The sequence below is a fragment of the Saimiri boliviensis genome, chromosome 1 (genome assembly GCF_048565385.1).
Source record: "Saimiri boliviensis isolate mSaiBol1 chromosome 1, mSaiBol1.pri, whole genome shotgun sequence".
In the NCBI taxonomy this organism is placed as follows: Eukaryota; Metazoa; Chordata; class Mammalia; order Primates; family Cebidae; genus Saimiri; species Saimiri boliviensis.
The window spans coordinates 214,907,146-214,932,221 of NC_133449.1; the positions used below are offsets into that span (position 1 = coordinate 214,907,146).

Consider the following 25,076-nt stretch of genomic DNA (forward strand, 5'->3'; position numbering starts at 1 on the left):
AGTGGAGCCTGGACCCTGAAGAGAAATAGGAAAATGCAGCAATCACAGCCACTTTACGATTTAATAACTAAACTCTAATGTGGAATCAGTATGTAAAAATAAGAAAAATCTTTGCTTGAACTTATGGACAAGCTATTACTGCCCAGATTTGGTTGAAGTTTTACATCCAGTTAGTCTCTCTAAAGAGAGTTGTGTTGTCTTTATTGAATTTAAGCAGTTAGTCTTAATATCGTTATTTCATTAAACATATGCATATTTGAAGCTTTCTATGTTTATGGACAAGTGATCCTCTCAGGCTTTGCCTTGTTTCTGTGACTCACAGACAACAAAATATAACGTCTAAGGCCTTTCTATTTTTATGAAACCTATTTGTAGGGATTTGAGTTACAGAAAAATATATACTTTCTTTACATTTATGACTATGTCTAAAAACAGGGCTACTAAATATGAAATTTAGTGCAGAATTGCTCAGCCATGAACCAATGTGAGTTTGCTTTTAATACTCTATTAAATTTAATTCATCTGCCAAGGTTTCTAGGACACAAAAAGGGAACCAGAAATCGGACAGTTGTTTAAAAACATTAAACACCCTGATAAGATTTGCATCCTTGCGGTTTTCTGTGCTGCCCTGATAGTTCTTAAAGGTTCTGTCATTTTCAATCAACAGAGAGTACATGTGATCAGTATATCTGATAAACTTGTCAATGCCTCTTTAAAGCAGGATTCCCTGACCTATTCAAGTCAGACCCCCCTGCTTCATTTCAAGTATCATCTTGATAAGACAGAGCTATGTCACAGGCAGCTGTGTATAGCCAGCTCAGTCTACAACTAATTTGTGCAGGAAAAAATTAAATCAGGAGGTAAATTATTTCATGATTGCTCATTCCCAACAGAGTTGGGCATCATTCTGAAGAAAATATCAAATAATTGGTTTCAGGCCGTGTCAGACATATGCAATTCCCTTCTCTAATGGCTGTGTGTGGTAGCACCAGGCCTCAGGGGTCAGCAAAGAACTGGAAATAGCTTAGTGCCAGGCTCGGCAATAGAGAGATGGAGCACATAGGAAATGAAGTGGCAATAAGTGCAATCCATAGGGGAAATGTGCTTCACTTGGAGTTTAATATATCGGTTCAGAATCTGGCAGGAAGCCATGCAACAATTGTTTACCTTTTTGTCAGCATCTGCATCTGTTCTGTTTTGTAAACAGCACTTAACTCTCAGTCGGTAAATGCTGGAATCAATAACAACTGTTAAGGGATTTCCTTACTCCCCCTCTTTTTTTTTTTTTTCATATTCTAAAACAAATGCACACTACAAACAATGTTTGCCTTAGATTAACAAGGAACAGACATTAACAGGGTCAAAGGGATTTGGTTGGGAACATTTTATAGCTTCTTGGGTGTACAGTAATTATATCTGTGTGATTTGAATGTATTTTGTAACCTATCCAAATTAAACTGTTAAAAAAAAATGCTAGCAAGCAGTAATGAAGATGATTTTTTATAATTATCTTAAGTACTGTGTATAGAAAACTGCTGGCACCATTTGTAATAATTTAGTTCTGTGCAATATTGTGTATTATAGCTGCTATGCAGAAATATTAAGTTGCCTTTTGCAGTTTTAGGACATTAGTGATTATATCCAGCAGTACTAATTATTTTAAACATACAGTTAGTAAAAAAAAAAAAAAAAATACATGCCACAGTGAGACATAAAAAAAGACTGATCTGTGACTAGTGCCTATAAAACTAAGTATATGATTAGTAAATGGAAAAGAAAAAAATAACACTACTTTTAAGTTCACTGTCTTCAGGACAGACTGACTAGATGAATGCTGTCATAAGTGCAGCATTGTTACAATAGTTATTGGCATCATTTAAAGGTGAATATCACCAAGATCAGAGGAACACATTATTGCTAGTAGGATTTATGCATGCATCTCTCCACACTCTACTTTGGAAATTTACTTCAAAATTTCCACATATACAATTGCTAAGTTGCCTTGTTTTTACTTCATTAAACTACTTCATATCTGGTTTAACCTAACCTTAATTCTGTGTTCAGAATTATGTGTTCAGAACTTTGTTTTCTTCTGCTTTTCCTTGTATAGTATTAAATCTTAGGCTTTTCCATTTTTTTCTCAGAAGTATGATTTCTTTGAACTTCTCATTGGATTACCATAAACCACAAATAAAATTTAAGAATTATTTGACAGAGTCACTGAGTCAAGATCTGCATTCTTTTGTCTTTCTTTATTTTGTATGTCAAAGTGTTTGGTGTGAATTTTTCAATTTTCTTAACAATCATTTTGCTAATTCATGTCTTTATCTTGGCCAAGACATTTCTGATAGTCTGTAAGTTTTTAATAAAATATATTTAATTAGAAATAAGAATTTGAGAATTTGGATAATATCTTTCTTACTGCTATTGAGACTAGAAGATACTTTGGCTTCATTTTCTTGACCAGAACTGCCTTTTATAAGTATGTTCTATCCAAAGATAGACAATCTACCTTATTAATCCATTCCATTATGACATTTACATGATTCAGTAAAAATTAAATAAGATTTAAAACAATTATATGCCCTGATTCATATATATATATACATATATATATATACACACACATATATATATATATATATAAAAAAGTATATTTAATAGTTTTGTCTCCAGATTAGAATGCGCCATTGAAAACCATGGGCAAAATTTAGAAGCCAACCTTCACCTTTTCTAATCACTTCCTTTATTGAGGGAAAAATGGTCACACATTACCAGAATATCTCCCTACAAATTTAAATAATATAAAAGTGAAAAACTTCCATATTCATTTCCATAGTTTGTGTTTTGCCTCTTCAGTAGGAAGTAATATCTCACTATTGTCATCACATGTTAAATATTCTCAATCACATCCTAATCATTTAGTATGCAAATTTAAAACTGTTCAATGATGGAAAGTTTCCTACCACAGGTGAAAGTGTGCAAAGTTTTATAGTTCTTAAAATAATCAAAGTAGCTAACTTGCATTTGTGTTAGCATTAAAGTTAACTATCTCCAACAGTGCTTGAAAAATTGCAGGGCCGGGCGCGGTGGCTCAAGCCTGTAATCCCAGCACTTTGGGAGGCCGAGGCAGGTGGATCACGAGGTCGAGAGATCGAGACCATCCTGGTCAACATGGTGAAACCCCGTCTCTACTAAAAATACAAAAAAATTAGCTGGGCATGGTGGCGCGTGCCTGTAATCCCAGCTACTCAGGAGGCTGAGGCAGGAGAATTGCCTGAACCCAGGAGGCGGAGGTTGCGGTGAGCCGAGATGGCGCCATTGCACTCCAGCCTGGGTAACAAGAGCGAAACTCTGTCTCAAAAAAAAAAAAAAAAGAAAAAAAAAGAAAAATTGCAGTGGTGAACACAGTATATCCTGATAGACTACATAAGGCATTCATGGGGGCATGGGTGGTACCTACTGATCATTAGCTAATTTTAAAAAATTGACTATTAAAGGTAGCCCTTTGTTGTATTAGGTGAAGGCAATAATCATTATTCCCTAAGCAAAGAGAAAATTAAGTGCTAATTAGTGGTTCTGAAGTGTGCAATAGTAGTTAAAATATAAGGAGTATTTTCCCACTGGTAGCAAATGCTACCTGGGGACTACAGTCAATAGATTGATTGCTGATAGCTAAAAGTATTTTTCAAACCCAAGAAGTAATATTAACTCAGGACCTTCAGATTATGAGACTGACATGCTGCCAGCTGTGCTGAGAGGGCAGAACCTCCAAAAAGTAATATTAAATGTCATGAGGTTGAATGACTCAACATTTTAGCAAAGTGTCTGTTTTGAAATCTTGTGACAAAATTAGAATTTTCTGGTAAGTTATTTTAGGATTTATCCCATGCAATTATTATTTACATGTAATATTTTTATCATTAATTTGACCATTTTCTTTAAGAACTTGAAATCTCTATTTAGTTATAGTTTTATTTCCTTGTTTTTTATTTAAGACAAATCTTTGAGAAAAAGACAGATATGGCCATCTTTATACTGATTTTCAAAGAATTTGACTGTAATTACCTTTATACTCATCAAATGAGTGTTGCTTAGTTATGTATGTTTTCACAATTTGAATCATCTAATCTTTATTGGTGATGTAGTGGGGCTGACTGACATATTTTATGCTCTTAGTTATGCTATAACTTTGATTTAATCTCGAAAATTGGCCTTTCAAACATTTTAGGTTGATATTCCCATGATGTAAAAGGATGAAGACTTAGGAGATTAACTTTAAAAAAAAAAACAAAAAACAGAGTCTCACTGTGCCACCCAGGGTGGAGTGCAGTGGCACCATTTTGGCTCACTGCAATTTCTGCCTTCTGAGTTCAAACAATTCTCATGCCTCAGCCTCCCCAGTAGCCGAGACTACAGGCATGTGCCGCTAAGCCTGGCTAATTTTCTTGGATTTGTAGTAGAGATGGGGTTTCACCATGTTGGCCAGGCTGGTCTGAACTCCTTACCTCAAGTTATCCACCCACCTCAGCCTCCCAAAGATTGGGATTACTGGTATGAGCCACTGTGCCCAGCCTAAAATTAGCTTTTTAAAATATCATATGGGCTAGCCGAGCATGGTGGCTCACACCTGTAATCCCCGCACTTTGGGAGGCCAAAGTGGGTGAATTATAAGGTAAGGAGTTTGAGACCAGCCTGGCTAATATGGTGAAATCCCATCTCTACTTAAAATACAAAAATTAGCCGGCCATGGTGGCGTGTACCTGTAATCCCAGTTACTTGGGAGGCTGAGGCAGGAGAATTGCTTGAACTTGGGAAGTGGAGGTTGCAGTGAGCCAAGATCACACCACTGTGCTCCAGTGACAGAGTAAGACTCTGTCTCCAAAAAGAAAAAGAAAAAAATTTCACATGGGCATAATTCTAAATGTTAACTTTGATTTATAATAAATATAAGAGAATTCCAATAAGGCAACCTGTTGTATCAATACATATAGAATGATCCACTTTCTTTTTAGAGGCTTCAAACTACAACATATGTATTATATGATTATATCATTATTCAGTCATTTAGTTAACCAAATCACATGTATAGACATTAGGATTTTTCCAGTATCTTTTCTTTGTATACTTGTGTGAATATCTTTGAAAGTCTTACTCCTTGAATTGATATTCCTGGACCAGAGAGTAAACTAATTTAAATTTTTATACATATTACTCAAATTGCTCTCCAAAACAAATATACCTTTAAGTACAAATATTCAGAAGCATGACTCTCTAGGTTGATGCATGTATTCATTGAGACATCAAGCCATTAATTATGATTTTTTAAATGGCTTGAAATCCCTGCGCTGGCCTGACTCCTCCTGCATTATCGTCTCATTGCTGCAAAAAGAGGCGTAGACAAAAGGCATGGGAGTGAGGGATGGCCATGTGACGCTCAATGTCCTGTAGCTATTGGGAGCTTTTGAGCCAAACAGAGTTGTCTTTTCATTCCAGCTTTGCCACTTGGCAGTTACTAACCTTGGATAGGTGGTTTGTCTGCTAGCAGTGTCTAGTCATTTAATCTGGAAGATGGAGATGATAATAAGACCTTCCTCATGGCATCTAAGTATTCATATGATACATGTATTCATTGAGTATTAATATGGCTATTATACGTAGTATCTGGTGTAAACCAATTGGTTTGTTATTACCTTTATTTAAAACGTATACATTTATACACATTTATAGTATTGTACTGAGAAGGTGACTTGCTGTCATGTTAATGTGATGTTCTCAAACATCACTATACAGCAAATGGCTGCATTTCTTTTATTTTTAAATCAACTGTACAATGAACACTTTGTTTTATCTTTAATATGCCACATGTAATTTTCTCTGGAAGTGCTATATTAATTTTTTTCATTTAAAAATAAAAGTAATGAAATAAGATGGAATTAAAATAATAAAGTATCCAGAGATCTCTTTTGTTTATCATGATGCTTCCAACAGTCACTATGTGTGTATGATTACTAGATCCAGCTCCAGCACTGATCTAGCCCTTGAGATTCATACTTCTAGAGTTAAGTGCCTCCTTGTTTGGTCCCTTGGTTATTCAACAGGCACTCCAAACACCATGCGGATAAACTGGAACTCCTCATCATTCCCCAGATCTCCCCTCTTCTTCCCCAGTCTAAGTTAATGCTGTTAATCACTCAGCCAGAAACTATGACTTATTCTCCCCTTCTGCCCTGCTCCCCACCATCAAAAGAATCACCGAGATTTTTAATTTTGCCTGATCACCTAAATATTTCCAAGACTATCTCCTCTCCATTTCTACCATCAAGGCCTAATTTAGGTCTTCATTATCGCTCATTTGGACTTAATGTTAAAATAGTTTTGTTTTGTTTTGTAATTGGTTTCTCTACTACCCTTATTCTTGCTTTCCTCTAAGACATCTGCCAAGCACACTTTACTCCCGTGTTTAAAGCTCTTCAGTGGCTCCTCATCACTGTCATCATAAAGCTTCAGAGGCTAGGTTTTGGAAAGCAAGCCTTCCTTGACCTAGCACCTGCATTCTTTAGTCTCATCTCATGCCTCTCCCCACCTCATATTTTTCACTCTCCAGTAACACTGAACTGACAGAAAGCTTTGCTCATGATGTGTGTGCCACCTCTTACTCTCTTCCTTCCCTTCTTTGCCTAATTCCTATTGATCCTTTATGACAGCTCATGTGTTATTTCTTCTAAGAAGCTTTTTCTGAGCTAGAGCCCCTAATCCACACTCCCAGAGCATCTCCATATGACTTTCTCAAAGCTTAGCGTATTCTATTAACATATCTAGTTAGGGAACTGTTTCCTCATATGGACTCTAAGCACCTTAGGGACAAGAATTATTTTCTTCAGTACCCAATTCACTGCCTAATACATGACAGGAGTTCAATGAATATCTTTTTAACTGAACCATTTTCTTAAATCACTATCTGGAAGTTTAATAACGTGTATTGGTACTAGCCAGCAAAACAACTTGTTAATTGGGCCCCAACTATTTTAAAAATATTGTGTTAAGATTAATGGGGATTCCAGAAAGTGTAAGACCCTTGGTCCCCCTAGATTGGGAAATACAATATGAATATATGAAAAATTGCTGAAGTTACACAGACAAGCAGTTGCAGAGTTCTGAGAAGTAAGAGATTCCAGAAGTAGGGGTTCCTTCTAACTTCTGTCCGGGGTGATCAAGATGAAATGGAACTGTGTGGGTTGCAAGGTGGGCAGGAGCTGAAGAAGCTGAAAACGAATTGATGAACAACAGTGTTCACTTTCTGGTGCTTTCCTGAAATGCAGGTGGGGAATGCTGGCTCAGAAATAGAATTTCAACATGGGGGATGTTCACATAATGGAGACTGTACTCAGAAAGAAAACCTGGGCCTTGTTTCTCAGGTCTCTGGCTTCTTCCATCCTGTCACTCAATCCTGAGAATTCCACATGATGTCTAATTCTGTACCTCAGTCCCACTCTCCATCCCAGCTCCACCCTGGAGCAACTAATCATATTTCTTTTGAGGAAACTGCTTTACCATGAGCAATTTTTTCTGAAGTTTGAAATCAATTTAAAGCCTGATTTTATGTGGTGTCTGCATGTGCCTTCAAATCTAGGAGGTTAAAAAAAAAGATGAACCCACAAAGCTATACGGGGAGAAAAACCTTATAAGACCATATTAAATTAATTACCAAATGATTTGTTATAAGACTTTAAATACATTAGGAATTCGGGGAAGGGAGATTTTAGTATAAAGAAGAGCAAGCTAGAAAAACCTCATGACGATTTGGACTCGAGTTTGGCTGTGAGTAGACCTCGTATAGGCAGAAGTAAAAGGTAGGATATTCCCTTGCATTTCAGACAATACCAGCAGTAGAGATTACAGTGACTTATTGGAGATAGTGAAGAAAACTGTGGCACACAGGAGCTATTCTATAAATAATTAATGAAGGCATTAGCCAGGACTCTGAACTTAGAAGTGACATCTCTGTCCTTCCATTTCTCATCTCTGCTTTTTATGCAGAAAAGGGAAGGGTGTTAATTAAAAGAAGGATGTGGTAGATTACACAATAGAAGAAAGAGTTAAATAATTAAACAACAATTAAGCCTCTGGAAGAATGGGAACCAGAGGATTTCTGTAGACCTGAGCAACAGGATCTTAGCCTTCGACTGTATTTAATCATCCGTTGTTTTGGTTTCTCCCTGTGTGATGACTTCACTCTGACAAGTACTCAGTGGGTACATGGCTCCTGGCAGTTTCTTGCTCATAGCCTAACAGCTTCCTGGTACCTCAATTTAGAGAGTCTCAGGGAAGCCTTCTGATTGGCCCAGGAATAAGCTTGTTATTAGAAAAGCGAAAGGAGTGCTGGGCACACAAAAACTATGTTAAATTAAAAAATGGACAACTGAATGAATGCTAAGATATGATACCTAGCCTAAGAAGAGATTACAAGAGTCTTGAAAACCAGTCTTTGATGTTTAAATTACACGTGGTAGCTGTTAAAGGCAGAAAAATAACTTGATAGAAGTGTTTAAGAAATAGAACTTGTCCAGTTATGTGTAAGATTACCTGAATGGTGAGAAGGATATAAAGAAACCACCTAGAAGAATATCCCCCCACTCCACTGCTTGGAAGTCCTAGTGTGAATTTTAATGAATGTTTATGCTGAGGTGAAGCCATAACCATTGAGAACAGGATGGCTAGGTGGGAATACAAAGAATTAATAGGGAAGCAACAGAGCAATTGCTCTCAGAGTGTGGTTTCCAAATCCACAGCAGCATCACCCGGAATAAGCTAGAAATGTGAACTCTCAGGTTCCTCCCCTGACTTACTGAGTCACAAACAGTGGGAGTGAACCTGGCAATCTGTGTGTTAACAAGCTCGCCAGGGGATTCTGATGCATACTGAAGTTTGATACCAACATAGCATACTTTCAACTGGTGTCCAAAAGTAATTGCGGTTTTTGCATTAAAAGTTGAAAGTATGGATTATTGCCTTCATTCTGTATTCAATAGAAGGAAGAGATAAATAATTAAATAACACATTGGGGCCAGATTGCCTTCATTCAAGTACTGGCTCTGTGACTTTTTTTTTATATATTTTACTATTTTATTTTGGGGCTGTGACTTTTGAGCTTTGTGACCCTGAGCAATTTATTTAATTTTTCCATGTCTTAGAGGTAAATTGTAATATTGGTGCTTTCCACCTATTTATGCTAATTCTCTAATATAAATTAATATAAATATATATAAATATATAATGCTAGAGTAAGCATTATATAATTATTTTCTGTCATTAACATTAGTAGAACTTGGTTTTTGAAGGGAATACACAAATAAAAGATGATTCTGGCTGAAGTGTGCATTGGCTCTCATTGGTGGCCAAAAATTGTCCGTATTATTCCAAATGAATCTCACAGATTGAAACTGTTAATATAAATCACCTTCTGATTCCCATACTTTGTTCTTTGATTGGTGTCATTACTAGTTTTCTCACAGTGGATTTACTTTGTCACTCACTAGTAAGTAACTTACTGTCTCTGACCCTTAGTTTCCTCATTATGGTTTTAATGAAGATTAGAAACAACATAAATTAGGTTCTTACCATATAGTATGTGTTCAGTAAATGGTAACTATTAATTAATGCCAAGCCAAACCCTATTAATCTCAATAGGGAAGGCTCCAAGTTCAAGAGGCTGCAGAAGAGACTCAGGGCCAACTATTTATCAGGGGCTCACAGACAGGGGAGAGAGTTCGGTGACGGTAGGCTGGGCAGGAAAACTGCAGCGGCTTGCAAAACACCATGATGTTTTTGCAGTATTTTCATTTAATACCCTCCCTCCTAACAACCTCCACCTGGCAACCTTCATTTAACCCAAAACTCAGGGCCTCAATCCCCTGTACAACCTGGCCCATGTTCTACAGGACAGGCTGGGAACTCAGATGTTTATCATAGATAAAGAGTAAGTCTTTGGCTTAGCCACTCCGGATTGTCTAGCTCCTAACACACATTCAGGTTCTTCTGCCACACAGAGACATTTGAAGGGTATGTGTACATTACTGCTATCAGGTGCATTTACCCTACAATTACTCTTATCTCTATTTCATTATCTCACCTCCCTGCTTTTTAACGTTTCTCCTTTTGTGTGTCAATAATCTATGACTTCTCTCTTTTGCATTTTTTCTATTTGCTGAGGGCAGGCATTGACAAACTTTTTCTGTAAAGGATAAATAATAAATATTTTAGGCTTTGCAGCCCATAAGGTAGGTCCCTGTTTCAGCTACTTCACTTTGCCATTGTAGTGCGAAGTAGCCGTAGATCAGTGGGGTGGTGGTTCAGTGACACTTTGTGGACACTGTAACTTGAATTTTAAGTAATTTTTCACATGTCGTGAAATAGTCTCCTTTTGATTTTTTTTCTCCATCCATTTACAAAGAGAAAAGCCACGTTTAGCTTACAAACGACACCAAAATAGGCTGTGGGCCAGATTTGCCGCATCAGCTGTCATGTGCTGACCATTCTTTGGGGGGACTGCCCCTCTCGTAGCCTCTCACTAATCTTTCCCTTTTTCTCCCTTCCTATCTATTGTTGTCTTCCCTTCTTCATCACAACCCAGCCACCAATAACACTGAATCTAAAATGCAATCTAAGTGAATTTTTAAATTTTTGTGTTTATTAAACAATAAGTCTAAGATTTGTCTATATATTCAAAGAAAAACTAAGTTGCTTAATTTCGCATGTATTTTATATTGATTTTTTTCAATTAAAGAATTCCCATGAAACAAACCATAGTGAGCCCAGTATTAACCAGTTACATCAAAATAGGATGACAGTCAACTCTGGATATTTTCTGCAGTTAGTTTCCTATCCAGACTTTTTTCAATACTGAGTTTTTCTCATGAATCAAGTGTGATGTCTTTCTTTTTGCCTGAATTAAAATATTTAAAGAGAAGTAAAATTATTCTCATGAGCCTCAGATGGCCATACCAGATGATGGGGACTGATGGGGTATGGCTCTCCTTAGTCACCTGCTCTGCTTTCAGATCTAATTTTGTACCTGTCTTCTGTCACTGCAGGTGAGGCATGTCACATGGTACCTTGTGCATTACAGGCACAAAGTAAATCTTTTATTGAATTAGCAAGTGAAACCCACTTAAAGATGCTTTTTGTAGATCATGGGCCTTTTGAGGAAAAAGATAATGTCTGCCACCAAGGGGCTACAAACTCGTATTTGGAATTTGAAGGCAATAGGTCTTTACCTTTATAGGTGAATAACTATTGTTTAAGAGAGGAAGGCAGCTAAAAAGATAAGATTTACTATAAAATTTACAAAGTGCCCACATGTCTTCTCAACCTCTCAGGCCTTCCCTACTCTTTAGAATAATAAGCTCATGAGTATAGCTTTTCAGGTGGGCACTAGGGATTTCTATTATCACCATGGCTGTCTCTTTTCATATTAATTTTAACATACATTCATGAGCATTATAATTTTCCTACTTGATAAAAAACAGTGTGAAGAGAATATGTTTCAGTATAGATGAGGAGAAATGTTCACTCTTTTGTAAGGCTGTGATTCATTGGAAAGTATATCAGGAAACACACTCAGCAGGTGTCTTAACTAAAATCCATGTTTTTGATGATGGCATTATTTTTATTCGAGTGCTAAATTTTTAAAATTAGTTTTTAACATATTAAGAGCTGATAATGTAACTTCCCTCTCATGGCATATTTCCTTTAAAAAATAAAATATCAATTCTCCGGGTCAACCTTAGGCTGTAGTAAAAATGAATTGTTAACTGAGTTTTAAGTTTTTTCTACAGGTTAATTTTTAGTCATGATATGGGAAAGTAACACATATGATAAGAGATACAATTAACTGAACTCTTGCAAAACTTGAGACCAAGAAAGGAATACTAGGAAGATATTTCATTAATAATGTACCATTAGCATATAGTGCTTAAAATTTAAAACCCATTTTATTACACTAGAGATGTCTTTTTATTAGGATGTTCCCTGAAAGAGTCAGCATATCTAAGTATTTACAACTGGGAGTTAAACCAGCATAAAGCAAAAGTCAGCTGAGAAAATATTCAGAAATTGCCCTGGGTACAGTTCTCAGTTCTGGCTGCATTCAATGTAAGCCATTCTTTGATTAGCATCTTCAACTAACAGTGGCCTAACTGGCCACATCAGGAGTTATTCTCTCTCATGTTCTTAGTCAACAAAACAAAATAAGAAGGATTAAATATAGGAGAAGGACAAGAGTATTATATCCTTGGCAAATGAGCAAGAAGTCAGATTTCTTGCTAATGTAATACTGACAGGTTTTGCCAGAGAAGAGGAAATGGAGTGTGGGAGAATTTTGTTATCATTGAGCAGTAAGTTTAGGTAACATCCAGTGGAGCCAGCACTGGCCTGGGGATCATAAAAGGGTAAGAATAGAAGCAGTGTCTTTTAAGTTTTTCTCATTGACCCAGAAGAATAGCTTCAGGGTGACTCTATCTTCATTCTTTTTAGCCACTTAGGTTTCTCTTGGTATGTGAAACAAGGAGATATTTAAAGTCTAGACCCATCCAGAGGAAATAGAAAACCTCCTGTTACGTAGGGCATTTCAGCGGGTCGGGAGGATTTATTTCAAACCCAGTGGTTCTCTCTGTCTATACATCTACCTCTCCTTAGATCGTGATTACTAACCCTATCAATGGGTGCAAATTTTAGTGTACAACTAGAGCACAGAGAAAGACAATATTAAAAAATGCAGATAGTGTATGTACTAGCAATTTAGTCCCCTCTGATAGATCATTTTGGTTGTCACGTACCTCTATGGAAGCAGTTGCCACTTTGCACTCATCATTGTATTTGTCTAAGTTCCTGGAAGAGTGACACCATTAGTTACTTTTCAGTATATCCCATCGCTTTACCCAAGGCCTATATTGTAATAGGCTAATAGAATTATCTGTGTAAATGTGTTAAGACATTTAATTTTATGAAATGGGAAGAGTGATTAATTTCTGAGGTAGAAGCTGGAAAGGACTTATTCTTGCAAAGGGAAGTAGAAACTTCAGATCTCCTGAGTGAGAGGGAGATTTATAGTCTATTTCTGACAAAGTCAGACCAGATCAAGGCAGAGGGCCTTAGCCAGATGATCAGTAGAACTCTAAGGCCTGAGAAACTGTTGGAATTATATGCAAAACATCCTTCTATGAACATAGACTCATAGCCTATATTAGATTCTAAAAGATAAAGATCACATGCATACACACAAAACCAGTGTTTTGAAGAACTGACACAGTAGATGCAATAGAAGGTCTTGGAGTGGGGTGCCATTCAACTTCATGAAAGTTAACCTTAGAGACGGGGTCAATTAAATAACAATATTTAAAGTAATTTATAGTGAAATAGGTCTCTAACATGGTGTTTATCATTATTACTCTCCAAAATATTTCCTGTTAAAATTGTCATACAGTAATTAATGTGAAACTCATTTAGTATTTTACTAGAAGCAGCATGTTTACAGTGGAGTGGGAGAAAGCCAATTAAAATAAGTTAAAAGCAGTTGGTTTTGTCTCTAACTCTCACTAATGATACCCCAAATAGACCATTTTGAAACCATTCATTCATGTAGGTACTATGATGGATAATGAGAATGCAATCACAGAGAAAGAAGATCTCTGCCTATAAGGAGTTTAAAGTTTGAGAGACACCTTGCAAACTAACCATTGTAATATGACATGGTTAGTGCTAAAATGAAGGGTTGTGCAAGGTAAAATAGGAAGGAGCATGGAGAACAAGACCCTGACCTGGCTTGGGGGTCTGAGGGCAGGATTCTCAGAGGAGATGAGAGTAAAATCTAGCATTTGTATAGCAAGTACTACCTCCCAAGAACAGTTCTAATGTGTTAACTCAGTTCAACCTCATATACCATTGAGACATAAAGAGCCTAAGTAACTTGTCCAAAGTTGTCGTATTAGTAGGGCCAGTGCCCAGATTTGAAGCCAGGCCATCTGGCTACAGCTTCTGTGTGATAGCCCTTCTACTATGCCACTTCTGTGCTTCAGGTAACAATGCTATAAATAAATGTATGATAAAATTAGTGGAGGGGTGGGGAGATCAGAAGTAGGGAAGGACAGAGAGACAAGCTTCTAGCTTCTAAGAGTTAAGTGTTTTCTAAATTCACATTCAGATTCATTTACATTTATGAGGCTCAATTTCCTTAATAGTGCCTTCTTTATTCTCTCACCATTTAGAAGAGGGATCCTGATACTTATCTGTGGATTATCTGAATTCCTACATATTCAGCTTGTGTTGGGTTACATTTTCACTTAACTTCGTAGACACTCAGTTCATTCTTTTAGTCATTTATTCACTCAAGTTATTTCTTAATTTTACCTTGTCTGTATTGGATGGTACATATGGAAGCCTTCTCAAAAGAGATGACAAGTAAGAAACTCAGTTCTGCAAACTAGAATGTAAATATTCCTTGTCTTAGTTTTACTCCCAATTCTTTTCTAGTCATATACATTTGCAAAATAAGTAAAAATTATAATAATAATGTCTCAAGAAAAGGTGAAAAACAGTTTCCATTTCGTCTTAGCATACATGATGAAAACAATGCCTGCAGGTCCTCCATGATTTTCTAGCTACTTGTTAGGCTTATATGACACAGAAGGCCCTTTACAAACTCAGGGTCATGTTGTTTGCATTCTGTTCTTCCCACTGCTGTTCCACAGAACTTCCACGGAACTAAGCATTCCAGGCCTGAAGAGTCAGGCCATTGCTATCCATTCAGTGGGCTCCAGAGTCCCACCTGCTCTCAGAAAGTGACTTGGGTTCTGGGAGAAGTACTGCTTATAATTTGTTCCTATGTGGTCCTTGCTGACTTCATATTATATTGTTTAAAACTTTACTTTACTGGAGCAAATATCTTCCATTTGGATTATGTCATAAATTTCATCTGGAATAAGACTTTCAATAGCATTTGCGTGTCACCTCTTTTTACATCGCTTGTCTGGTGGCACTGAGAATACCTCTTCATTGAAAATGGATCCATTTACAGTCAATAATAGGGTGGCTAATGTTCGCTTTTCTTGGGAAAACTGAAATGCGCCCCTTTTATCCTTTTATACTGATCCTTCAGCTCCAGATTATCTGATTTTGTGGCTTCTCATTTTCTCTTGTATCTTACCACTATTATTAACAAGAATTCTGTTGCTAATAGCTTTGGAAAATAATATGTGTGCTTTCAGCTACTACCTGTATTTTTATGGTTTGTCTGATTTAGCTGGACTTTGATATTTATTTCAAATGCTGCTTTGTTGCAGAGCAAATGTGAGGAGCTCTGATGTCCCTCTAGATTTCCTTTCCATGTCCTAAATTTTTCCAGAAGAGAATGGGGTTAATACTTGAACTAGGTATAGCTAACATTTAACACCTTTATGTGTATAATCTGTACTCTATATTCTTTATGCGTGATGTACCAATAGATATGTGTATGTGTATATGTCTAGACACATATGTATAATACCTATAACGATATGGATTTACAAATATATATAGACAGAGAAGACGACTTTTTTTTAAATGTAGGATAAGAGTTTTGTAAATATCTGTGCACATTTTTATGGTGAATTTTTTTCCTAAAGTGTATTTAATATTTTTAACACACAAAAGTCATATTTTAGAATAAATTGTATCAGTATACTCTATCAAGTTCCCAGCCTATCATTGTTTCTATAGCGTTTTGCACACACTTTCTATTTTAGAAGTAATCTTCAAATTTATCTTGTCAAACAGAATACTTTAAGGAATTTTGTAGAATACTGTAAATGTTTATTTATGAACTTACACCCATAATTATGTATTGCCTTGAAGAATACATTTTAGGTTTTGGTATAAAATCTTACTTTGTTCTGGCGTGAACCTCACTACTTCTAGAATCCATGGGATTCTATGGGTTCTGAGATCATTGGCCTCATGGAAATCATTTTACATTTGTGATGACTGTATCTAAGAAACTTAAACTATTCTTTAGCTTCTTTTTCCCCTAACTGCAGTTCTTCTTTTGCCCAGGGCAAATATGTAGGAGATATTCTTAGAAATTTCCTATGATGTTCCATACTTCTTCCAGAAATTAAAAAGTCATTTCTTGACATGGAAAAAGTGGAGTATTTTTGTTTTTGTTTTTCAAGACAGAGTCTCTCTCTATCACTCAGGCTTGAGTGCAATAGCATGATCTAAGCTCGCTGCAACCTCTACCTCTCGGATTCAAGAGATTCTCATGCCTCAGCCTCCTGAGTAGCTGGGACTACAGATGCACGCCACTACATCCGGCTAATTTTTGTATTATTAGTAGAGATGGGTTTCACTATGTTGGCCAGGCTGGTGTTGAACTCATGATCTCAGATGATCCACCCACCTCGGCCTCCCAAAGTACTGGAATTACAGGTGTGAGCCATCATGGCCAGCCGAAAAAGTGGAGGTTTTGTTTTTTTTTTTTTAGGCATGATGTTTTATGCAATAGTAACTTTTTGGTTGACTTCTAAAACCCAAATCTAGGTTTTTTTGGTGCATACAGAGTAATTTTTAACCACAAGGATTTTTATCTAGAGCTCATGAACCCCTCAAAAAGACTCTCAAACTCTAGTGTACAGAAAATTCACTTGGGACACTTGCTCAAAAGTAATACAGAAATTTGCATTTTTAATAATACAGAAGGTCCTGAATCATATAGCTCTATGAGAGCCAAAGATGGACTTCAGGTGGTTCTGTTCAGCCTTCACACTGTGTGACTACATGAATTGTATTCAATGAGAAGGTCTAGGAGGCTTTACAAGACTTTCCATAGTTTCTCAAAGGGGTCTGCAAAAATACTATGATAATGTTAGAAACAGCAGTTTGCAAGTGGAAGAGGGTACAGGTAAAATCATCCACACAACCAGCAACAAGAATCCACGATGAAAGGAAAATCTATAAAGCAGATATAAATACTCAAGTTGTGGAGGAATCCAGAGCAAGTGTCCCTCATACAACTGTTCTTGAGAATATCTCAGGAGTAGATATGTATTGATAAACTTGTGTTCATTGATCAAAAAGGTTTGAGAAACACTAAGTTAACAAGTTTTTACTTTATTAGGGAAGTAAATAGAGCCTTTAATATGCTAATTCACTTTCTGAATTACTTTAAGGAGAATTCAGTATGTTGTATTTCCCAAGCTTATTTGGTCATAGAACACTTTTCAAATGATTATCAGTTTGAGAAATGCCCTTTAACAGAGGGACAAACATTAGTCTCTGAGTGTAGCACAGAAATAAGTAACTTTCATTATAACTCTGTCATGAAGGAAAATTTAAATTGTTTTAAATACATTAAATAAAGCAGACTATTTTATATTGCATTTTAGAAAAATTCTTATTAAAATTATATATTAAAAAAACCCCTCAACTATCTAGTTATTGTTTACATGGACTTACTCATTTCTGGGCGATGATAAATAAAGATTTCTCTAAAATGAAAATTTAATTTTATCTTGATACTATTTTGGGGATTTAGGAGAAATTTATATTTCCTAGGAATCATAGAGCTCATCTTATAGCCAAACGATAGTTATTATGTCAGATATTTTACAGCAATGGTTGGCAGCAGGCCAAATGGAGTTGCCTGTGTATAAACATGTATGTCCAAAACTGTAAATCATGATAGTTCCACAGTGTTTTAAATAAATAAATAAAGACCAGGTTGGCTTACTGGGGGAAGGAGAACTCCTGGATTGATTGTAGCCAAATAAAGTTTCCAGGAGGGTGCAGTGGCTCACGCCTGATACTGCAACACTTCGGGAGGCTGAGAAAGGCCGGCTTGGGCAACATGGCGAAATCCCGTCTCTACTGAAAACACAAAAATTAGCTGGGCCTGGTGGTGGGTGCCTGTAATCCCAGATACTCAGGAGGCTGAGGCAGGAGAATCATTTGAACCCTGGAGGTAGAGGTTGCAGCGGACTGAGATGGAGCAACTTTTTTTTTTTTTTTTTTTTTTTTAGACAGGGTCCCACTCTGTCACCGAAATTGGAGTGCAGTGGCGCAATCTCACTGTACTGCAGCCTTGACTTCCTGGGCTCAGGTGATCCTCCCACCTCGGCCTCCTAAGTAGCTGGAACTACAGGCTTGCACCACTACGCCCAGCTAATTTTTGTTTGTTTGTTTGCTTGTTTTGGTATTTTTTGTAGAGATGGGGTTTGCCATGTTGCCCAGGCTGGCAGATAATGTTTTCTGGAGAGGTGACTTAGAGGGGAGGAGCAAACAAATAATATTGAAAAACGTGGAAAGAAGATTAATTTAGCAAAGGAGAAGGTCAAGGAATCTCTGCTGGGAAAAACTCTTTCCTCATTTGGTTGACAATGAAGAGTTTAAGGGACAGAGAAACAAATATTAGGCAGCTAGAGATCATGAGCTAAGGTGTGATGATTAGGACACTAGTCCTATGAGATACTGTGGGGTAAAATAAGTCAAATAAGTTTGGGAAATACTACTTCATCCTTTGTGTTTAATTTTGCTTTAATTGGCCGTTTGCAAAATGAATTTATCACAGAATTATTTTCCCCATAAATTAAGAAGCCATACAATACCCCTTGGGAGAACACTGAGCTGATAGTAATAGGAAATAAAGACTGCTAATTAATGGGCCTCTACCATAATCATTGGTTCTTTGGAACAAAAAAATGATTAGAATTAGGTCATATATTTTATTCTATCCTCTTGCATTATTAAGTTATAAAGATTCACTGAACTAAAAAAGGATTTCCTTTTCACTATTGTTTTATTCCTGGAGTACAAGATTCTTCTAAATCCAGGTCATGAAAGTAAGACCTCTTTATATAGAATCCTCAGACCTCGCATAATTGTCAACAAGTAGCAGTCTTGTATAATTTTGACTCTCAAAGATTTTTCTTGGGGTGCTTCTTCGCTTACTTTATAAACATTCACAAGACTTTCAATTTGGAATTGAGCCAGATAAACACTTCTTAAATATGCTGAATTTCTAGTCAAACTATTGAGTGGCCTTTCCTAATAAAGAATTAGGAAGGATTCTGAAAGCCTTTGAAAATTTGGTTTATAAACATTTTAGTTGCAAAAGGAAATTTAAGATTTAGAAGGTTAAACTAGCCACTCATCTACATGAGCAAAGCTTAAGAGAAACCAAACAGACCAAATGGGAATCAAGCACCAACTAAATAAAACATAATATATTTCTTCTTTTTTCATTTTGGGGCATACTATTTCTGACAAAGCCTTAGTTGTATATGCTGCTTATACATACTGTGTTCTCTAGCATGCCTATAGAAGAACAGTACGCGTCAATTAGATTTTCATGTATATGGGGCTAATGTCAACTTAGAGATGAAACAGAGTTTTTGGATCTACTTGCAGATTTTTTTAAGCCTTTTTACTATTTCAGAACAGTACTAAATTTTATAGTCTAAGTTGTTAGACAGCTCTTTCTCATATTACCTGTGAAGATACTGTGACATTTTTGGTCCTTAGTGAAAGACTATTATAGGACTACAAGTTTGATGCTAACATTTTAAAGTTTCACTGAAGTGAAGTAGATTAGCCATAAAATTGTTAGATTTCTGAAATCTTCCTTCTGCATCCATGTGATGAAAGTAATCTTTTTCTTTCCCATTGAATTGCCAGACCCTATACGATTTTTGAATAGCGCTTGTATTTTGTCTCCAAAGGCAATTTATGTTAAGTTTGCAGGAGTTTACAAATTTTCCAATTGATAATTAAGCTTCACTATATTTATTAAATATATGTTTTAAGAAAAGGCACTAATAAAGAAAGGTTTCTTTTAAATCCTTTAAAACTTGGTCAAAAAAACCCATTTAGTGATGTAATCTAAAGTGGAAGCAACAAAATGGAGTTAAAAACATGAAATAAATGATTTGTTCTCCAAAGAGTATAAAGTGATTTTACTATCATAATAAAATGATAGTATGACTTTACTAGCAGTATAATTAGAAGAGGACAAAAAAAAACACCCTTTAATTTGTATTGTTCTTATGAAAATAATAGATATCACAATTATTTTGAAAAAGTTATAAACATGACTTCATGAATTACGTAGTCTAGATTCAATAGCTAACTTAATTTGGTTTTTTTTGTTTTGTTTTTGAGACGGAGTCTTGCTCTGTTGCCCAGGTGGGAGTGCAGGGGCATAATCTTGGCTCACTGCAACTTCCGCTTCCCGGGTTCAACCGATTCTCCTGCCTCAGTCTCTGAGTAGCTGGGATTACAGGCTCGCGACACCATGCTTGGCTATATTTAGTAGTTTTAGTAGAGATGGGGTTTCACCGTGTTGTTCAGGCTGGTCTCAAACTCCTGATCTCCTGATCCACCCACCTCAGCCTCCCAAAGTGCAGAGATTAAGACATGAGCCACTGCACCCGGCCTTAATTTGCTTTTTTTAAATGATAGGAACAAAACATATAAGGTCTTAAAGAATATATCTTTCACATAGTGTTTTGTAAAATGTTTATTTTAATTTCAGTTTTACAAAAATGTTGCCAGGATAATACAAAGAATTCCCAAGTTTTCTTTACATTCAGATTTCCCAAATGTTAATATTTGACCACACTTCCACTTTTGTTTTCCCCCTTTCTTTGCAAAATTTTATTTTTTCTTGAATTAAAAATAATCTGCAGACACTCTTACATATTTCAGTATGTACTTCCTAAAAACAAAGAAATTCTCTTTCATAACCACAATAGTTATGTAAATCAAGAAATTAAGTCATACAATAATAACATTTGATAATAGACTTCAGAATTGATGTAATGTATTTCACCAAGTTATCCCAAGAATGTCTTTTATAGCAAAATAAAATGCCGATTGTGTATTAATTTCAATTGTACTTAATGTCTATTTAGACTTCTTTAACTAGGTCATTTCCTGGCCTTTGTGCTTCCCTTACATGACACTTTTGAAAAGTACAGACCAGCCGGGCACGGTGGCTCAAGCCTGTAATCCCAGCACTTTGGGAGGCCGAGGCAGGTGGATCACGAGGTCAAGAGATCGAGACCATCCTGGTCAACATGGTGAAACCCCGTCTCTACTAAAAAAATACAAAAAATAAGCTGGGCATGGTGGCGTGTGCCTGTAATCCCAGCTACTCGGGAGGCTGAGGCAGGAGAATTGCTTGAACCCAGGAGGCGGAGGTTGCGGTGAGCCGAGATCGCGCCATTGAACTCCAGCCTGGGTAACAAGAGTGAAACTCCGTCTCAAAAAAAAAAAAAAAAAAAAAAAAAAAAAAAAAAAAAAAAGAAAAGTACAGACCAGGAGGTATTTTGTTGAATATCTCTCAATTTGGGTTTGTGTAGTATCTCCTTGTCATTAGATTCAAGTTACGCTAGACTAAGGAAAAAAAAAAAAAAAAAAAAAAAAAAGCAGAATTGCGTAAGATGTGATTTTACAACAAATCCAATTTCTATTTATAACTCTGAGAATCAATCTAATAATTTAATTGCCATATTTGCCTCAAACAGAATATTCATCTCCATCTTCCCAGAAGAAAAGATACTCCTAGGAGGTTTTATATGTGTTTCTTAATGAACTAACTTGGACTAATTATGGAGGATCTGGTTAGTTTTTAGATGGTTTATGGAATCACATAGATTGCTCTAATATTTACTAAGAAGATAAATAAAATGCATGACAATATTGATCTTTTCTTTTCACAGTTACCCCTGAATGCCCACAAAAAGGAAGAAAGTTCTCTCTCCCCTTAGACAAAGTTGAATTCTTATCAGAGCTCATAAAATCCTTTTTGAAACTGGAAAAAGGTGTTCAAGAATTGTTTGAAGAACTACTTTTATCACTCAAGATAACCAGGAAGCATTCAGGTAATATCCTCTTTTGTTTAAATTTATAAATCTATAATTTCTCTGTGTGTTTGCTTCTTGATACTTTGAAAATGATTACTTGGAAAAAAAAAACACATGAAAGAATTCTTTAAAGAAGTGGTCAGTGTAATGCACACCATGCATTATATATAAAAATGCACAAATTTTTATCCTTTGTGCTTGGCAAGCTCCTTATTTCCAATTGACAAAGCATCACACATCAATTCTGAATAATTTTTAGGTAATATTAGATCAATTTTTCTTTTCACAGACATACAACTAGCCTATGGAAAGAATAAGCAGACTGTATGGTCTAATATCTCTTCTTGCACTCCTAGTAGCCAGATGATCTTGAGCAGAACATTTAGTCTCCTTAGACCTGAATTTTTTCATTTTTAAAATAATGATATAGGACTATATTAAGTTATTCATTGTTTTCTTTGATGATTAGATGCTTCCAATTTAATATGTTATAATGTTGTATAGGGTTGTGAGAATTAAATGACAGTGAAAATAAAATATCTAAAGGAATGCCTAGTATGTCATAAATGATCAATAAATGTGAATTGTTAAAATAGTAATTATAATTATGGAGTATATTGTTTTTAGTTTACTCTTAACAAAATCCCTTTGAAAAAAGCTGCACCATGTATACTGAATAATATGTCTAACGTTAAAGGTAAAATTCAAAGGTACAATGAGTAAGGTATGTTCTCTGTTGTCATATCTATATTTATAAAAATTTTCATTTTTCTCAGAGTGAGATGTACAGAGCTCTCCCTTACATGATACCTATGCCATGTTAAGGAGTGTAACTATATATATTTGCTGTATCTGCAAAACAAAGTGAAGGAAGCAAATGATTAACAATTAGTCTAAAAATTTAATCCCCAAAACTGATCTCTTGGTAAAATTGTTTTAATTCAATTTGTTTACTCTTGTATTCCGTTACACACTTTGCCCATGTAAATAATGTCAGAAAAGTTATAGGGTTGGATTTTGTTTTACATCACACATAGTTTATTGGCCTTCTTTGTTTCAGGCAAAATTTAGGTAACACTAATATATTATAAAATTAATAGCATAGATTACTTTTTTTAAATTTGGAGATAATTTGAAGAAAAAATAAAGATGGGCTATATATTTCTGAAGCCAACAAAAGGAAAAAAAAAGCCATGGGGAAAATAATAAAAATACAAGGTAGAAAATACAAGTATTAATTAAAACAGAGAATGAAAAAGTAGATTTAATTAGGAGAGAATGTGAGCCTTAAAGCATCTTTTAGATAGAGTTTGACTGTGAAGTCAGAGATCTGAATAGAGAAATACAGATTATAGAGAAATCCTAATTATTGATTGACATATTGGTTCCTATAACAGTTGACACTGGAGTTGGTACTCTTCCACCATGCCTGGCTAAAATTTGTCATCTCTCATCTATGTCTCTAACAGATCTTTTCTAAGGCATGAATCAGGAAACAGAATGAACTCCAAAGCATCTAGGCGTCTACCCATTTTGAATCATCTTGTATTAGTCCCAGGCTAGACCCTTGGGAATTAAGTCAATTTTGTGAACTTTATTCTTCTTAAAGGCAGCATAAATTCAAAATTAGAATTGTGTTAGGAGGTATTATAAAGATATAAACCCCGAAATGGCCAAGAATTGAAACACAGATTTGGCATGCTGATTTTAGAGAAAAGGAGAAAAAATTTGAAAAAGGTGATTCAACTCCATTAGATGAGGATCAGGCAATGTGGAGACTTGGCAAATGCTATATATTTGAGAGCAATGATTACCATTCTTGAATAAAGTCAACAGAGAAAATATATAATTTGCCACTATATACTGTTGCAAATGTGTTGTAAGTAGCAAGGCAGATAAAAACAACTTCAATATCATGTTAATAATAGTGGACTATATGAACACATTTGTGGATTATCAACCACTGGATGTAGAAGAAATTTCAACTGGCAAGTATAAGAAGTGTCTAAGTACTAGAACGTCTCCTGTGATATATATGTAGTCTTCATTGTTGAAATTCATATTTTTTTTATCGCAAAGCCAAGATTGATTTAATCTGACACAACTTTACGTAAATGGATTCCTGAGAAAAATGATCTTGAGGGAAATTGTCAAGAAAAATCTTAAATGTTTTATTCAGTGTATCCAAGTTAATCAATTCTTATCAGAAGCATTGGTTTCTTAGGAAGGAAAATACTCCTTGAAATAGATGATTAAAGAAGCCAAATGTATCTTAACTATTGGGTATTCCTGATAGTTAATGTGTTTTTTTTGTTTGTTTGTTTTTTTTTTTTTTTTTTTGAAATCTTGTAAGAAGAGAATGGCAGGAAAAAAGAGAGGAAGTCTTTTGGTTTCCTGTGTGTTTCTTTTGATTGGAGCATATTTTGCTAATAAAGATCTTGGAAAGAGTTGCCTATGATGTCTATGTAACCCAAACATATGAGCAGATGAAAAGCGAGGTTTTTTTTTTTTTCATTGCGCATATTTTTAAAAAATGTCCAGACACTTAACATCATGTAGAGGAAATATAAAAATGACTAACTAAATATTTTACTTTTTACTTTGATCTTTACTATTATATTGTAGACTTAGCCAAATTGGCCATTCTCTCAGTAATTTGAATGTGGACAAGAGATTTTGTGGAGATACAATAAATATTTTCTGAGAAAGAAAAAATATTTAGTCATTATTTGCTTTCGTTTGGTTATGATTTGATGGTTTTCTATTTTTGTCACTTCAGAAAATGATAGGACATTATTTGACTGTTGTGGTGCCTTACTGTATTAGGTGATGATATCTTATGGAGTGGCCGTGGATTTGATTTATGGGGCATTTCTAATGCTTCTTTGGAATAAAGTTGTTCTTTGGGCAGTTCCTCAATTTTTCCAAAGGTGGCATCTGAGATTTATCTAAACCAGGAGGTTTCTTGGCCCTCATTTTTCTTTAGCCCCAGCAATGACAAAGAGCAATGGCTGCTTCAATTGAATGTAAGAAGAACACTTAGGGTTTGTCTCAGAAGAATCAAAGATTTCAGATCTTCTGAAAGATTGTTTGTACTCTTAGGGGGTCTTAAGAGGGGTCAAATGGCTTCTAAGAGTTCCTTAGCTAGATGGTTAAGGGATTGTATTAGGGAGGCGTATGTAG

The 25,076-nt window shown here is 35.6% G+C and overlaps 1 protein-coding gene across 2 annotated transcripts in view; it reads left to right on the top strand.

Moving 5' to 3' along the window:
- KIAA0825 (KIAA0825 ortholog) overlaps window positions 1-25,076 on the top strand; it is a 466,326-nt gene that overhangs the window by 99,370 nt on the left and 341,880 nt on the right. For both annotated transcript variants that reach the window (XR_012513095.1, XM_039470047.2), the window contains exon 6: window positions 21,750-21,911. Coding sequence is in view for 1 of the 2 variants with exons in the window: in XM_039470047.2 (XP_039325981.1) it covers window positions 21,750-21,911 (162 nt within the window). In the remaining variant the exon portion in view is untranslated. The remainder of the gene's footprint in view (window positions 1-21,749; window positions 21,912-25,076) is intronic.